Here is a 19,285-nt window from a genome sequence, read left to right as displayed (position 1 = left end):
CTGCTCAAGAACAAGCATAACAACACCAACAACAACAACAAACAATTGTGGTTATGTTATGGCATCCGCTCATGTTATTGCTTCGTGCATTACATGCCACGTTTACTATAGCTTCTTCCGTCAGCATTGAGGGATTTACATGTGATAAATGTAAGGAATTAGTCAGGCTGACGTAGAAGTTTAATGAGTAGGAGACATGCATCTGAATGCTACTGGAGGTCAGTGTGAAAGAGAAGCCAGCAGATACTGTTTCGGATGCGGGTAGTACAGCAACCAACACACACACACACTTTGGTTCTGGCTGAAGAGCCCCTGCAGCAGAGCATTTGGGTGATGTCTTGGAGGCATACTCGCTCAGCAAAGCGACACCACTCTCCAGTTCCTGTTAGGGTTGCCAAACGATTCTCCCCACTCAGTGATGCACCCACTGAGAATCATGTTGAAAGAGCCTTAATAATTGGTGATTCTATTGTAAGGAACGTGGAAATAGAGACTCCAGCCAACATTGTTAAATGCATTTCGGGGGCTCTGGCGTGTGACATCAAATTTACAAGTGCTGGCTAAGGCTAAATGTAGATTTGCTAAAATTGTTATTCATGTCAGCACTAATGATGTCCGGCTTCGCCAGTCAGAGATCACTAGAGATAATGATAAAGAGGCGTGTGAACTTGCAAAAACTATGTCAGACACTGTAATATGCTCTGGCCCCCTCCCTGCTCATCGTGGTGACATGGTTTATAGTAGATTAGTGTCACTGAATGACTGGATATCCAAATGGTGTCTGGAGAATAGTGTAGGATTTATAGACAATTGGATGAGTTTTTGGGGTAGACCTGACCTGCTAAAGAGAGACGGATTCCATCCCTCCAGGGAAGGTGCTGCTCTCCTCTCTAATAATTTGGCTCATAGTCTTAGTAATGATAGTATTTGAATAACTGGGGCCCAGGTCAGGAAGCAGACAAACTGGTTAAACATCTACTAGCTGCCTTGAGACATCACATAGGTCACATAAACTACAACACATAGAGGCTGTAACACCTAGATATCACACAAAACTCTCACTAAATCATTTAGAAAAAATCTGATCAAGGTCAAACTTGGGAAAAAAAATACAAATTGAAGATAACCATCATATAAAGGTAGAGCTACTAAACATTAGATATTTTTCTACCAAAGCACTAACTGTAAATTAAATTATTACAGATCATAGTTTGGATGCGCTCTGTTTGACTGAAACCTGGTTTAAACCAGATTAATATATTAGTTTAAATGAATCTACTCCCCCATGTTTTTGTTATAAACATGAGCCTCGTCTAAAGGGCAGAGGAGGAGGTGTTGCTACAATTTACAGTGAAGTTTTTGGTGATACTCAGAGGACAGGATATAAGTTTAAGTCTTTTGTACTAATAATGCTTAGTATATGACACTGTCAGATATAAATTAATAATATCTGTTGTCGTTTGCCTTTGCTACAGTTTGTAGGTCACCCAAGCCTCTGGTTTCCTTGGTGAATTTGCAAATTTTCTATCTGATCTAGTAGTTAATGTAGATAGAGCTTTAATTGTTGGTGACTTCAACATTCACATAGATAATGAAAATGACACATTTGGATTAGCATTTATCAATATACTCAACACTCTTGGAGTCAGACAAAATGTGATAGGACAAACTAGTTGCCATAATCATATGCTAGATTTAATTCTGTCATATGGAGTTGATGTTGATAATATAGAAATTCTACCGCAGAGTGATGACATCTCAGATCATTACCTAGTCTCGTCTGTGATCAGCTAATGTCAATCAATCTACACTACACTATCGTTCAGGTAGAACTATTCTTTTGACCACTAAAGATAGCTTCACTAATAATCTTCCAGAATTGTCTCACATACCCAGTAAGCCAAAAAGTCTAGAAGAACTTGTTGAAATAATAGAAAATATAAATACAGTCTTCTCTAGCACTCTTGATAGTGTCACCCCCACTTCGATTAAAAAAAAATTAAAGAAAAAAGCCTTGCACCGTGGTACAATGATCACACTCATGCTCTCAAGAGAGCAGCTCAGAAAATGGAGGGCAAGTAGAAGAATACAAAATTAGAAGTATTTTGCGGTGTATGGAAGGATAGTGTCTGTAGCTACAGACAGGCACTAAAAGCTGCCAGGTCAGCATATTTTAGCAAACTTATAGAAAATAACCACAACAATCCTAGATGTTTATTCAGTACTGTGGCTAAATTGGTAAGGAATAAAGCATCGACTGAACCAGATATTCTGTCGCAAACAGTAATGACTTCATGAATTCTTTACTGATAAAATTGAAATAATCAGAAATAAAATTGGAACTATGCAATCAACTGTCACAGCACCTCAGAAAACAGTGTCTCATAATTTTGCTCACGAACAACTTCAATTCTTCGATGTCATAGGTCATGAAGAGCTAACAAAACTTATCAAAAAATCAAAAGCCACAACATTATGTTAGATCCAGTACCAACTAAGCCCTTAAAAGAGGTATTCCCAGTAATCTCAGAACCTCTTCTTAATATTATTAACTCCTCACTATCCTTAGGACATGTCCAAAGAAACTTTAAAATGGCAGTTATCAAACCGCTTATTAAGCCACAGCTTGATCCTAGAGAATTGGCTAATTACAGACTGATTTCAAATCTACCATTTATGTCGAAAATACTAGAAAAGGTAGTGCCCTCCAAACTATGTTCTTTTCTAAAGAGAAATGGATTATATGAAAAATTTCAGTCAGGATTAAGGCCCCATCACAGTACAGAGACTGCACTTGTTAGAGTTACAAATGACTTGCTCTTATCATCTGATCGCAGCTGCATTTCTCTTCTATTGCTTTTAGATCTTAGTGCTGCCTTCGACACGATAGATCACAACATTCTCTTGAATAGGCTGGAAAATTATGTTGGCATTAGTGGACTTGCATTAGCATGGTTTAGGTCCTATTTATCAGACTGCTACCACTTTGTATGTGTAAATGAGGAATTGTCATATCAAACAAAAGTATGGAGTGCCACATGGATCAGTTTTAGGACCTCTGCTTTTCTCCTTATATATGCTTCCCCTGGGAGATATTTTCAGGAATCATGGAATAAGTTCCACTGTTATGCTGACGATACCCAACTTTATATTTCTTCTAAACCCAATGAAAATTTACAATTCTCCAAATTAGCAGTGTGTATCAATGAAATAAAAAATTGGATGGCCAGAAATGTCCTTCTACTCAATTCCGACAAAACAGAGGTACTAATTATTGGACCAAAAACCTCTAAAAACAAGCTGCTAAAATATAATTTGACTCTAGATGGATGTAGTTACGTCATCGTCTTCAACAAAGAACTTAGGTTTTATATTTGATACAAATCTGTCCTTTGAAAATCACATTTCCTATGTTTGTAGAACAGCATTCTTCCACCTGAGAAATATTGCTAAATTACGACACATGCTCTCTGTTGCTGATGCCAGAAAATTAATTCATGTGTTCATGACCTCAAGACTATATTATTTTAATGAATTACATGAACATGTCCAGCAAGTTCAATAAATAAACTTCAACTGGTTCAAAATGCAGCTGCCAGAGTGCTGACTAGAACCAAGAAATATGACCATATTAGCCCAATTTATGATCGTTACATTGGCTACCTGTTAAATTTCGTATTAGTTTTAAAATTCTGTTAACTACATACAAAGCTTTGAATGGTCTAGCTCCACAGTACTTAAGTGACCTTCTGACATGCTATATTCCATCATGTCATTACGATCACAAAATTCTGGCTTGTTAATAATTCCAAGAATATCAAAATCCACAAAAGGAGGTAGATCCTTTTCCTATTTGGATCCTAAATTATGGAATAATTATGATTATGAAATAATATATTATGGAATCCCAAACACTCTTGGGGATGCAGACACACTCACTCAGTTTAAGTCTAGACTAAAGACACATCTATTTAGCCAGGAATTCCAAGGTTACCAGAGCCTGCCAGATCCAGCTCCGTTCCTGCTTGGTGTCGGACTCCACTGCTACATGTTGCTGAGAGATGACAACAAACTACAGCCAGTGCTAGCCATGCATCACTTCAGTCTTTTGACTTCAGAGGATGAACTGATGCCAACTACAACTGTAAGACATCGGATACTTCATATGCCACTGCCTGAAACATCCCCTTTGTCTATTGATGGACTACACTCTTGAAATGGAATACACAGACTATCAATTAATTGCCAACAAAAGCCTTCATCAGCCAACTAACAAGGACAATTGCGTCTATTTGAACTTCTGCAGTTAATCCAGGTTGGACTTCAAAGACATTAGACATTCATCTTAAAGTTCATAAAAAAATATTTTATTTTTATTTTTAAAACACTGGACCTTAACACTTACTTAATTTACAAATTTAAAACTATGACTTGCACTGCACACAAATAACTAATAATGGCATTATATTCATTATGTTTAGCCAGAGGGGAACTGGCCCCCACAGTGAGCCTGGTTTCTCCCAAGGTTATTTTTCTCCAATAACCAACATCTTATGGAGTTGCTCACAGGGGTTCTAAATAATAATAAAAAAATATATTATTTAATAATTTAATTTCGATACACATTTTACAATCATATTTAATCAAACTACACAATCCTCACTGTAAGACATTATAGATATTACAGTTTCATTTTTTTTTGTTTTTTTGTTAATTCATGATTTTCTGTAAAGCTGCTATAAAACTATGTGTGTTGTGAAAAGCGCTATACAAATAAAAATGACTTGACTTGATGGAGTTCATCCAGCACTGAAAAGGTCTCGCATGCAATATGCCTAGGGGAATGACAGCGGATGCCACGATCATGAGCTCCAACAGCCTGTGAAATGTTCTCGCAGGAAGAACATGTCCCACTGTAATCATCACTAGACACTTGCGTAATGACAGTACGCAAGTGGGCGATAGGCGCGCCTGCATCATTCGCGAGTACATCTCCACACCTTGAAAGAGTCTGTTGCCTTGGCAACAAGATGCTCTTGTCTAGGCTGACTGGCAGCCCTAGATGGTTCTGATGTTGGACAGCCAGACTCTCTGAGTGAACTAACACCAACCAACCGTCGAGATCATTCAAAATGCAGATGCCCTGAAGCCTCAAAGGTGTCAGATGCCCATGCATCTGGTGTCCCATGACAAAGGTGTCCATGCGTTTCGTGAACGCGCGTGGTGCCAGAGCAAGTCCGAAGGGAAGGACGCCAAATTTATACCTTTTGCCCCCAAAAGTGAATCTGAGAAAACGCCTGTGCTTCGCGTGATCTGAATATGAAATTATAAGCGTCCTTCAAATCTATTGTCACAAACCAGTCCCCCTGCTGGACCTGACACTATATGTTTGTGCGTCAACATTCTGAATAGGCATTTCATTAGAGTGAAATACAATTGTCTCAAATCCAGAATAACAGTTGTAAAAACCACCTTCTCTGTCGAAATAACCCTGTTTAACATTGGGAGTGCCCGCCTGACATGAATGACATAACCATAAGTTCGAAATACCCAATTCAGTACATTTATTAATTGCTGCCAAGCTGTTAGACGGGCAGAGGAATTAATGCACAATTCTCTCGTGGCGCAACGTGTAGCCACTAGATGACGCTCTTGGCTTACTTTTGGCGGCTACCCTGCAATCAGAGACACATTGGAGGGGAGCTTTTGTACCTCTGCTACTGTAGCCGATTGGAAAAGGTTATAATGTTTTCGCCTTAATGGGCCCCGAAATGTGCACAGCAAGGACACTCACAGAAAAAAGGTCTCTTCCCTGGCATCTAAACGGGGAAGAGCGTGTGAATCGAATTATATCGAATTCTGTTATGCCTGTCCTGAGACCGTTGGTCAACTGGTCAGAGGCTGAATTCGACCAGGTAAGTATAAAAAAGGGTCACTCCGAATGTATTTACATCAGGGACGCTCACATAAACCATCTTCCCTAGCATTAAGAATGTGTGAACTTGGGGAAAATTGGGAGCAAGCAGATTTGCCACAAAGGCAGCAGCATTATTATGGGGGGACAGTCTGTGTGGTTATGACAGTGTTATGTGTAAACTTATGCTTGTTGCACTCGAATTCTGTTATGCATGCCATTCTCCCAGAACGACACAGAAAAAGACAACAAAGACATTTTGTTTTCTTGCCGTCCTATGACGAATCCTTTCATACAGCGTTTCTTAATGGCGGTGGCTCACGATGTGCGTGGTTATCTCGCATGCATTGTTCATCAGAAAATGAGTGCCGAGCTAGGCCTCAGAGAATGTCCAACGAGACTTACGCTTTCGCTCAGGGGGAGGGCAACAAACACCAGGAGGATTCCAGTGTCCCAGTTGCGTCATTACGCAATGTAGAAGTTCCTTTGAAAGGGAACAAGCTATCTTGTTCCCTTGTACAAGAGTACAGATACCAGAAGTTTTCTGTTTTTATATGTATGCCATTCTATTTGTGTATGTACATTTGATATAATGATAAAGCAAAAAAAAAAAAAAAAAGAAAAAAAAAGAAAGAAAAGCAAAAAAAAGTGTTTTCAGTAATTAAAAATTAAAATTCAGTAACATTTTGCCATGGAGTAGCTAACCTTTACAAGTAACCCAGCTAACACATATGACACATTATTCATGCTTTAACTGCATAATTTTATGCATATTGTTTTGTGTACTCACAGAGTGGGCGATGCTAATTGTTCTGGGTTTGTTGTGTTGTGACTGACAGTGTTCAACATTCATTCCGATTGCTTTGTCCTGTGTTGTTGTTGGGCTAAGTAAAAGTGACAGACATTAACTCCTCTCACTTTTTCCAGGGTCTTTTCATACATAACACATATGATTTTTGAAGGGAACAAGCTGCTGATCAAGAAGTCCTGTGCGTTATTCAAGTCTCCTGTCTGCGAACATTTGATTTTTGCACTCAATTACAACAGTGATGGTCAAAAAACTTTTACAAAACAATCAATGTTTGCAGACATCGCTTGACATACGCGAACATCACCCAGGGAAAGATTGCCCGAAACAGCACACACTACATTCCGTTTTTAAGCAGACACTAATTCTGACAGACATGAAACCATAACTAAAGCGCTTGGGGTGTTCATTGCCAAAGTTATGTTGCCCTACTCCATTGATGAAGATTTGGAATTTCAGCGTATGATTAAAACACCCGCGCTGTGTTACAACATCCCTTCTCGTATCCGTTTTAACAGCAATGTTCCTTCTATAGTGACGTACAGCTTTCGAATGTTGAACATATGTTGGATTGAGTCTGAAATGCACTTGCATGCATGTTGATGCATGTCGCATAATAATGCAGGTATCACGTTAATGTTGATGTAGCAATTAGAGAAAAAGTTTATTTAGTTAAGGACCCTAACAAAAATTAACCATGGTTTAACTAATACTGTAGAAACCATGACTGCTGTCTCCATGGTATTCTTAGCAGAAATCATGGTTTTGATACAATTAACAATGGTTTTACAACAGCAATACTGTAGTTTCCATATTACAACCATGACAGTAACCATGTTGATTTTGTGGTTTCTATGATTTTACTACAAATACAATGGTCAAACTATGGTTACTGTAGTAAAGCCATGGTGATTTTTAGTCAGGGCAAACCTGTTGAAGTGTTTACCAAATAGAGTATTCTTACTTTGGATTTGGCAGTAAGATTTTTTTCTGAACATAACAAATACCGAACCGTACCGATACTTTGACCCTAAAACAGTGATACAAACTGAACAATGAGAAATTTGAACCATTACACCCCTAAAATGCACGTGGCTGTAAAGTTGTCTATGTTGTGCCTGTTGTGTGGGTCCCGCTGTAGCTGATTTCTCTAATGCGCCACAAAGGTAAACTGGAAATTTATAACTTTTTTATTATAATAATTATAATTATAGTTCAATTATAACTGCCCATGTAAATGTACTCACTGTCCTAAAAACACTGCACTTATGACTAGAGATGCTAAAAACCACTGAGATGCAACGCAACCAAAGTGAGACGATCCAAAATCATCCATCTGATGCATTAGTACACAGACCAACAATTAATAATAGCGCAGAAGGAATTAGGCCAATCATAGGGTTATGTTAATGAAATGGAAATAAAACAATATTTTGACTTTTAAGCCACTTTTTGAATTGTCTAAATTAGAGATACACCGATACCAATATTTGAAGACCGATACAAGTACCTAGTCTTAAGTTTTGGCTGATACAGTGTACAGATACGAGACGTTTTGTGTTTCTATATGTATACCATTCTATTTGTGTATGTACATTTGATATTATGATAAAGCAAAAAAAAAAAAAAAAAAAAAGGTAATGAAATGAAAAATTAAAATTCAGGAACATTTTGCCAAGGAGTAGCTTACCTTTACAAGTAACCCAGCTAACACATGAAACATTATTCATGCTTTAACTGCATAATTTTATGCATATTGTTTTATGCACTCACAGAATGGGCAATGCTGACTGACAGCGTTCAACGTTCATTCCGATTGCTTTGTCCTGTGTTGTTGTAGTGCTAAGTAAAAGTGACAGACAGTGGGGTGTAAATGTAGGTATCGCATACAACCTCAAAAATGGGTCATTGTGCCCCTGTATTTACCCCCCCGTATCAGCCCGAAACAAATACTACCGAGTGGTAGCGATGCATCTCTAGTCTAAATGCTTTACTTGTCTGCCTCAGCAGTATACTGTATGTATTTCATGCACTTTATTTGAATTATTTGCATAATAATATATATATATTTATAATTATTTACATTATTATATACTAATTATCTTTATTGGGGTGCCTTTCTCAGTAAATATTGATATGTGTTTATTTTAATTAAATAATTTGCACATCATGTAATTGATTTGATTAAAAAATTAAATCGATTGACAGCCCAAATAAAACGATACACAGGGCACAAGACTGTGTATCAGTCTTTAATTTTAAGAATACTTCTCTTCTCCAAATCATTCATTTCCTTTAAAATGAGAGACACATTGTATCGAAGCTCCTGGAACTTGGCAACTGGAACCTAAAGAGGAGACATAAAAATTAAAAGATTAAAAGACTTGATGTTCTTCTGCAACAAAGTCCCTCTTCCAAACAGGTTAAATTCTGGGCCTGTTTTCACTAAGATGTTTATTTTATCACTTGTAGTTCTCCAAAGAGTTCCTAAGGAAATCTAAAGGTAAGAGTAAGGTGGAGTTGAACTTGTTGCTATGGATGACATCACATTCTATGAGTAGTAAATATCTGGTACCATGTGTCAAAATAAGATGTATTACCCTTTTTATGACCGCACCTGTTTTGGGACCACCCATGCCACCCACCCTCCCTCCCTCCCACCGAGAGGAAGTGTTTATGATCACCAACATCCCCATGTGGTTTATGGACATGTGTTTAAATGATGCATCTTTAATGTTGTACAATGCTTAGAGGCAAACTGAGGTGACAAAATAATGCAAGGTATAAAACTTTATTTTTACCAAAGAGGGGGTAAATGTGTATTTAAAACAAAAAGGTAATGGTTGTGCAATAAACGTATTCATATAGTCACCGTAAAAAGATGATGATCAAATAGTTTTACAAAGATAAAATTTAGCATTAGTTTAACAAACAGGGTTATGTTACAAAAACACAATAATGCATTTAATTTCATTTTTAGCAGTAACTTTAACACAAGTGTTTTACATTTTAAAAATTTTAACAAACAGTTTCTAAAACAATAAGCAAAGGATGTGAAGCAAACTCATTCACATATTCACTTTAAAAAAGATTAACAAATGGGTTAACAAAAATAAAGTTTAACAAACAGGGTTATGTTACTAAAACACAATAATACATTTTGTTTAATTTTAGCTGTAGCTTTAACACAAAAGTGTATTTAGTTCTAAAACATGTTTCTAAAACATTGGGTAATGACTGTGAAGCAAACTCATTGACATTTTCACCTTAAAGTCCCTCTCCAGTCACTAGTTTAATCCCTAAATCCTTTTTTTTCTCCATTAAAATAATCCTTTCATGCCTTAAAATGGTTTAGATAAAACTCTACACCTTTGCACAGATCTAAGAATATGCAAATTAGTCCCCACCTCCATCTCCACTCACCTTCAACTCTGTTCACTGTAAAAGTACTAAACGCTACACAAAGGCAAGTGGTAATGTTGAAGTAATTCAGCCATATATGTTTGAACCGGAAATTGATTCTGATTCTGAAGAAGAAGAAGAGCGAATTGTACAGGGTTGCCTACAAGTCGATGTATCACAATGGTAATTTATTTTATGTATCACTCTCTACAATGTTAGAAACATAAGTTACGTAACAGTAATAGATAACATGATCCTTCAGCTTGACTACGTTATCAAACAGCTAGTTTGATAATGATTGACTATTAGACAAACCTTGTTCCCATTCGCCACCTCTGAAAAGTTAGCTACCTTGTAAAGATAAACATCCAGATGTGCCGTTAGGAAGAAACGCTTTGAACGCCAAAGAATGTCTCTGGAGAAAGGCCTACAGTTCATCATAACTAACATCGTAATATACAATATGTACATGTTTTGAGTAATGTTTGCTGTAACTTTCTTCATCAACATACCCAAGCCATATAAAATTTCCTGTCAGCATTTGACATGAATCATCATGCAACTTGACATGCTAATGTTGGCTAACTTTATCTAGCACACTGCAGATTTGTTGGACACAGTCAACAGATAAAACACAAGAAAAAGAAACTTACCGGTTGACCAACACGTTGGCTTGTATTCGCTTTGTCCCCAGGACAAATTAATGGAACCGTGTTGGGCTTCAATATAAGTTTAGTGAAAAAACCCATCTATTTTTGGGTAACATTTTTAAAACAGTTCTCTGGAAAATTACTACTGCAAACCCGAGTTTCTTTGGATGTTTTGCTGGGACATTACAATTTTTCCTAATAAACTGCTCTCATTTATCTCAGATTTTCAGATCCTTTGGTAATACACGAAGGCTCACTATTTGTCCTTTCGCAACTTTGCATCTGAAAACAGAACATGTCTTGCAAAATACTGATACATAGCTACACCTGGCTTCTGCTGATACCCCTTGCTTTGCCGTAGCGTATGCTAATGATATGGAAAGCCCCACCCCGCAAGTTGACGGTATTGGTTCCTTAGGTTTGTGACGTATGAATCCCTGGCTGTCTGAATCCGTGTTTTTGAGACTGTCTTTGATACACTGCAGTTCCAAGGCGAAAATGCTCAGCCATGGTGCTTTCACTCATGGTATGTCTTCTAGCATATAAAAAACACCATATGGACATGTAAACAAGGTTAAAAACTTGATTTTCACTGGAGGGGGTCTTTAAAGATGATGAATAAATGGTTTAACAAAGATAAAGTTTGGCTTTAGTTTAACAAACAGGTTTTGTGTTACTAAAACAATAATGAATTTAGTTTAATTTTAGCTGTAGCTTTAACACGTGTCTTAAATTTTTACATTTAACAAAGATAAGAAAGTGTCTTTCTAAAACAATAAGGATGTGCTGCCAACTAACACATATATTCACTTTAATATGAAATACGTTTTAACAAAGATAAAGTTTTGCATTAGTTTAACAAATAGAGTTATGTTACTAAAACACAATAAAGCATTTCATGTAATTTTAGATGTAGCTGTAACACAAATAGTCTTTTTTACTTTGAACAAAAATGAGAAAATAATAATCAAGACATGTTTTCCACATATTTATATCACATTAAATTTGGTTTATGTACCATTATATAAATAAACACAAATTAGAGGTCAACCAATATTGGATTTTGCTGATGCGACAATTTTGTTGAAAGGCAGTTAATCTGCCAATAAGTTTTTAAAATTGGTAGCCTATATTAAATGTTCCTTGTCTTTCCTTCCAGGAGGGCCAGACAGAGGCTACAAGAGTCCAAACTGAATTAAATTCCAGGTGCAGTTTATGACGCAATCAAAATACCAATAACCAAGGGAAAAAATATTTTATTCATAGCGCAGAACTTTTAACTTTAAAGGCTGAAATACACCTGGGACTCTTATTTTGAAATGCGCTTCACTGCTTCCAGCTGCTCATTTAAACATTTAAGGGAAATAAAATGTGCTCTCCTATAATAATCTACAACATATTACAATATAAACAATTAAAAGTAAACATTGTCATATTTCATCAACACTACATCATCATCATCATCATCAACAGTTGATCTTTAGTAATCGCTTGTCATAAATTTCCGATATGGCTTAATGATTGTGAACTGTTCTGCAACAGCTGAAAACACTCACAAGCCCCCGCGTGCTTGGAGAAAATACAACAGTGCCGCGTTTTCACTCAAGCACGCAGCATGCATTTATTTAAATAAAAGGTATTCTTCTGAAGTTTGATAATCACATTAGGTCATATCAAGATTCCTGTCTTTCCACTCCCAAATTTAAGAACTCTTTAAACGATAATGAAGACTTTTGTTGTATCATTTAAGACCTTTTATGACCTTAAATTTTGGAAAACTGAATTTAAGACATTTTAAGACTTTTTACGGATCCGCGGGAACGCTGCATATTACAAGCAGAAATATAATTTGAATAATAATAATAACGTGACATGCATATGCTCTGCTGTGTATATTACCAATAATTGTAAATTTACTGACTATTTTTAGTTTAGAGAACACAAGCAAAGGTAAAAGACAAACAAAGATATTCTTTTCAGCCATAAAGTGTGATGTTGTGATCCATGAAGGCAGAGATATGTGGCTAAAGAAGTATTAGCCTCTGTAATACAGATCAACAATTAAATATTATTACTTAAAACAACAAAGTTTTTTGTAATCACTTGCAAAATCAAAAGTTAAAATTAAAAGTTTTTGTAAACACAGGTATCATAAAAGCTCATGTAAATTTAAGGTTGAGCATTACAAAGAAAATGGATGCTAGCATACCGGAAAACAATCAAATTACTTTTATGCACACAAGGCATTCTAACTCTAATTATTACCCTGAAACTATATATTCATGGCACTGTTTAGTCAGAGGAATGTCACACTCTAATAATAATAATAATAATTCCTTACATTTATATAGCACTTTTCTAGGCACTCAAAGCACTTTGCATAGGATAGGGGGAACCTCCTCAACCACCACCAGTGTGCAGCATCCACCTGGATGATGCGACAGCAGCCATAGTGTGCCAGAACGCCCACCACACAGCAGCTATTGGTGGAGAGGAAAATAGTGATGTAGCCAATTCAGGGATGGAGATTATTAGGGGGCCAATGGGGGGAATTTGGCCAGGACACCAGGGTTATACCCCTACTCTTTATAAGAAGTGCACTGGGATTTTTAATGACCACAGAGAGTCAGTTATTATAATATGAGTGTTATAATATTTTGTAATGTCGGACAATGTTTTGTAGTCTTTGTTATTTACAAGGTTGTTTTGCCATACAGGCACTATAACTTTGACATACTGAACCACAATAAAAGTTTCACCAAACCTGGAATAAAATAATTTTAAAACACTATTTACTTTTAAACATCTAAAGCATAAGGAATAGTATGATAAGTGCAGCTGTTTCGCTTGGGATACAACCATAATGAATACTGTTAAATGCATGCAGGTACAAATAGTGTGTCAGTAGTGTTTGTTTGTGCATGTGTATAGTTAGAAAGGTATAGTGTGTGTTGATAATCCGCTACAACCAACAACAGGACGCATTTAACAAATACTTTTAAAACAACATCTTGAGGGTTCAGGGAAAAACGTTGGTTGAATTACATCCAATATGAGATGTTTAAACCATGCCATGAATTTCTAAATATTACTTTAGTATTTTAATTAGTATTTAATTTTTTTTGTAAACTGTTATAAAATAATGCAATTAAAGAGTGATGTAAACCTATTTATTTTTTATTTTATGATATTACATGGACCTTATTCAAAAACTTGCTTAGGCATACAGAAATTAAATGTAATTTTGTGGCTATGATTTGGGGTGTGGAAAGATGTACCAGACCGACAGAATGACATATCTGTAAACTGAAATACCCCCAAGAACAACTGGCTGTTTGGAGACCAGAATGAATTTGATCACCACTACAACTCTCGAAAGAACATCTCTTATTCTCACTAGAGTTTATGTAGGTGCCAAGAAAAGTCGGCACATAAAATGAGCAAACTAAGAAAGATTATTGAGGGAAATACTGCTTTTATTTTGGGTGGAATGTCCTTCTTAGGCTGAAACATTCTTACTGTTGGTTCTTTGACTATGCCATTTGACATACACTTTGGGGTACTATATGATCTGTCCTACAGTTTGTCTTTACTTGAGCATCCAACAGAGGATGTAAAACACAATGGTGGACTTTAGAACATTCAAGTATGAGAATTTAATATATTTAAGTCAGTGAACATACATTTAAGATCCACATACTTCTGTTAAAAAAAAAAATAAATAAATATTTGTCAGGTAACCTAAAACTGTACATCAGGATACACCATCAAAATTAATTATTAAGGGTTAGACCAAGTAGACATAGGGTCATTTTTTGAAGCGTGCAATCGTTAAGCACAACGCAATGTCTTAAGTCATAAGCGCAAAGTCAATGGGCATGGCCATAAAGTTTTTGGTATTTTCGTGCAAGCATGCGCTATGTCTAGGTGCAAGTGGGTTTAGCGAAATCATGTGTGCAAGACACTATTTGGGTCAAGGGAGGAAGTCCTATTATACAGTCCATTCCCTGTCAAGCAACAGCAATATAAACAAAGACAGCAAATTCATAAGTAGTTGGTTGTGTAAATGCAATGAATTAAAAGAACAGAAATATGGATTTACATTAATCTGTGCATTAAATGTGTCCTTGTTAAAAGGAACGTGCTCCTTTAATACGCATATGGTTCAGGATATGGGTGTAGGTGTTAAATTACAGAGATTGTAAGTATTATTAATCATTTTTATCTACTTGCACATAAATCATGGCTAGTATTAACAGTGATTGAATCGGCACACACTTCACTTCTATCGGTCGACGTTGATTTTAAATTTTTTAATTCATATATTGAAACACAAAAAAAAAAAAACGAAACCAAAAATATTTCTACATTTAAATTACACTTCAAACTAAATGAAAATATAATCAAAATAATGAAGTGGTGAAAAAATCTTATATAACGACCTTGCCAAATACAAACACAGGCCCGGTTCCAGATCAAAATCGCTGAGAGTGCTTCTGAAAATAGTGGAAGTGCTCTGTATAAAGTGGAGAGGTATCGTAATTACACATTTTTTAATAGATTAAATAATGTTTAAATGCTACTAAAACAACGTAATATATATATATATACACACGCACGCACACAAACACACTACCGGTCAAAAGTTTTGAAACACTTACTCATTCTTTATTATATTATTTTTTTTCTTCACATTTTAGAATAATAGTAAATTCATCAAAACTATGGAATAACATAAATGGAACTAAGGGAATTATGTTGTGACTAAACAAAATCCAAAATAAATCAAAACTGTGTTATATTTTAGCATCTTCAAAGTAGTCACCCTTTGCCTAGAATTTGCAGACATGTACTCTTGACATTTTCTCAACCAACTTCTTGAGGTATCACCCTGGGATGCTTTTTAAACAGTATTGAAGGAGTTCCCATCTATGTTGGGCACTTATTGGCTGCTTTTCTTTATTATTTGGTCCAAGTCATCCATTTCAAAAACTTTTTTGTTTTTAATTAAATTTTAATTTTATAATGAAATAAATATGTTGGCACAATTATATTTTTGTCTACAAAACTAATTTCAAACATTTAAGCATACGCCTTCAGATCAAAAGATTTTTAAGATCATGAGAAACATTTCAGTCAAGTGTTTCAAAACTTTTGACCGGTAGTGTGTGTGTGTGTATGTATGTGTGTATATAAATATATATATATATATATATATATATATACACTGGCGGCCAAACGTTTGGAATAATGTACAGATTTTGCACTTATGGAAAGAAATAGTTACTTTTATTCAACAAAGTGGCATTCAACTGATCACAGTGTATAGTCAGGACATTAATAACATGAAAAATAACTACTACAAAGAGTTCTCATCAATAAATCCTCCACGTGCAGCAGTGACAGCTTTGCAGATCCTTGGCATTCTAGCTGTCAGTTTGTCCAGATACTCAGGTGACATTTCACCCCACACTTCCTGTAGCACTTGCCAAAGATGTGGCTGTCTTGTCGGGCACTTCTCACGCACCTTACAGTCTAGCTGATCCCACAAAAGCTCAATGGGGTTAAGATCCATAACACTCTTTTCCAATTATCTGTTGTCCAATGTCTGAGTTTCTTTACCCACTCTAACCTTTTCTTTTTGTTTTTCTGTTTCAAAAGTGGCTTTTTCTTTGAATTTATTCCCATAAGGCCTGCACCCCTGAGTCTTCTCTTTACTGTTGTACATGAAACTGGTGTTGAGCAAGTAGAATTCAATGAAGCTGTCAGCTGAGGACATGTGAGGCGTCTATTTCTCAAACTAGAGACTCTGATGTACTTATCCTCTTGTTTAGTTGTACATCTGGCCTTCCACATCTCTTTCTGTCCTTGTTAGAGCCAGTTGTCCTTTGTCTTTGAAGACTGTAGTGTACACCTTTGTATGAAATCTTTAGTTTTTGGGCAGTTTCAAGCATTGTATAGCCTTCATTCCTCAAAACAATGATTGACTGATGAGTTTCTAAAGAAAGCTGTTTCTTTTTTGCCATTTTTGACCTAATATTGACCTTAAGACATACCAGTCGATTGCATACTGTGGCAAGTCAAAAACAAACACAAAAACAATGTTAAGCTTCATTTAATGAACCAAGTAGCTTTCAACTGTGTCTGATATAATGGGAAGTGATTTTCTTGTACCAAATTAGCAATTTAGCATGATTACTCAAGGATAAGGTGTTGGATTGATGGCTGCTGGAAATGGGGCCTGTCTAGATTTGATCAAAAATGACTTTTTTCAAATAGTGGTGGTGCTGTTTTTTACATCAGTAATGTCGTGACTATACTTTGTGATCAGTTGAATGCCACTTTGGTGAATTAAAGTACCAAATTTTTTTTTCCATAAGAGCAAAATCTGTACATTATTCCAAACTTTTGGCCACCAGTGAATATATATACTGTGTGTGTGTGTGTGTGTGTGTGTATATATATATATATAATTTTTTTTTTTTTTTTTTTTTTTTTTTACATGACCTGTCACTGAAAATGACAGCAAAATGCTGCACATGCAGATTAGGACATACTGATTTACAAAATCATACACGTTTATAAGTTTTGATGCAGCATTTTGTGTTCACAAAATGCATGGGATTTTTGTGCATTTGCTGGGATTCAAGGAAATCTGCTTGCCAATTTACAGTATTAGTCTTACATAATCAATTGAACAGGGGTGTGAAATTATTTTGGTACAGGGGCCACATCAGCCGTTAAGTAGAACATGGAAGAGAGAAGAAAAAAATTCTGCATAGTTGTATCTTTTAAACCCAGAAGTAGTAGTGCACTCATGCACTCAATGAATGATGCACAATTTTCTGAAGTGCATACTGATGGGACCATTCTGTGACTGCTTGAAAGTTTTGCTGCTACTTTTCTATCATGTGTTAGTAAAACTGAATAAAGGTTGAGTATAAGTATTAAATTGTTTATTTTACCACACTTCAATGGAGTGGTAATTTAGTATTCAATTTAACACTCTACATCATGAGTCTGGTTTAATAGTCAAATTAAATATTCAGAAATTATAGATTCCAAAAGCTTATTTTAATGTTTTCCGCAAAGTGGATAAAGTTGTTTTATTCTGAAAACATAATCAACTGTTTACACGCTCATGGGTCATGATGTGGGTCTCGTCAATGGATTGTTTGGCATCCCATTCAGCACACAACTGAATAATACAGGCTGCATGACACTGATAAATGATTACTGCGAGAGTAACATTTGCATACAGGTGTGAGGGATTTCAGCATTTTACAAATTACACAAAGAACAAACATTTCCCTCTCTCACTTGGTTTTGCTTGTGTGTCCCCTCCGTGTGTGAATGATGCAAATATCTGTTGGGATTTTAATAAAGTTCATCACTGAAAAGGTTTGCTCGCAGACTTGGCACTAAACAGCACACGCAGCCACATGAATAGACACCGAGTGGTTGCATCTCACTTTTCTTTTAACACAATATTGCACTATTGAGCGCTAAGGTTTTTTTTTTCGAAGAGGAGAAAGCTTGCGCACTCGCATGCATGGTTGCCAGATTGCATAAATTAAGTATGACATGAGGCAAAATATTTCCAATTTGAGCAAGTATAAATCTCTGATTGGGTTGTTGCATCTATTATCTGGCAACCTTGAACATATTATATACTTCACGCAAGTATGAAAACGCAGATGCAAGCGCTTGCCAACGCGTGGTACCGCTGTACATACATTACATCCGATCTTGCATTGCTCTGGCGTTTACAAACCTTGGACCACAAGGGGGCGAAAGAGTATTTAGGTGCCACAAAACTAGATATGGTAGAGTCAACATGTTGACAGTTAAGGAGTGTGCTTTTGTATTTGCTGAAAAGATGACAGAAAAATATGTTTGTATAATCTAACTTGTTTAGCAAGACTCTGCTCAATTTGCTGCTCCACCATGACAGTTGTTGATTGAAAAAAGAAAATCAGCTGTAGCGCCCCTTGTGGCAATGCTGAGAATACAGCACGTACTTGTGTTAGGTTTGAGTTGCACTCAGACACATTTTACGATGCAACGACACGTGAAATCGAGCTTGCGTAGCAAGATGCGTCTGGGTTCACGTACTTAAGTAGAGTGTGTTTGGCCCTTAAAAGCTTGTGGATGCGTGATAGGTCCCAAAGTCAGATAAATGAAAGATCTAATAAAAAACGTTCATGATAAATCGACCCTTTTCAGACAGTAGTTTGCCCTGGTCTGCAATTGAGTGTGCTCTAAAGTTCGTTAGAACCCGGCCTGTCCAAACATTTTACTCTCTTTAAATTCTACCCACCCCTTTTGCAGTGACTTAAAAATTCACTCTACAGTAACAGGTGGAAAATTACTAATACAAATTAGATCATAAATACAATTGTAAATATAAACATACTAATAATAATAATTGAAAAAATAAACCATGACCTTAAGATAATTTAACACAAATCCCAGAAATATTTGTTTCATATGGATACATACAACGGACAT

General features: G+C 36.1%; 1 protein-coding gene across 1 annotated transcript in view; it reads right to left on the bottom strand.

Annotated features, from left to right (window-relative positions):
- Positions 1-4,393: 4,393 nt before the first annotated feature.
- commd5 (COMM domain containing 5) overlaps positions 4,394-19,285 on the bottom strand; it is a 52,781-nt gene continuing 37,889 nt past the window's right edge. Inside the window, exon 7 of the mRNA XM_051650441.1 lies at positions 4,394-9,069. Coding sequence (XP_051506401.1) covers positions 8,968-9,069 — 102 coding nt within the window. The 3' untranslated portion in view covers positions 4,394-8,967. The remainder of the gene's footprint in view (positions 9,070-19,285) is intronic.

The sequence above is a fragment of the Myxocyprinus asiaticus genome, chromosome 22 (genome assembly GCF_019703515.2).
Source record: "Myxocyprinus asiaticus isolate MX2 ecotype Aquarium Trade chromosome 22, UBuf_Myxa_2, whole genome shotgun sequence".
Classification (NCBI taxonomy): domain Eukaryota; kingdom Metazoa; phylum Chordata; class Actinopteri; order Cypriniformes; family Catostomidae; genus Myxocyprinus; species Myxocyprinus asiaticus.
The sequence above is the reverse complement of the archived record's forward strand: the minus strand, read 5'-3'. Positions and strand labels throughout refer to the sequence as shown.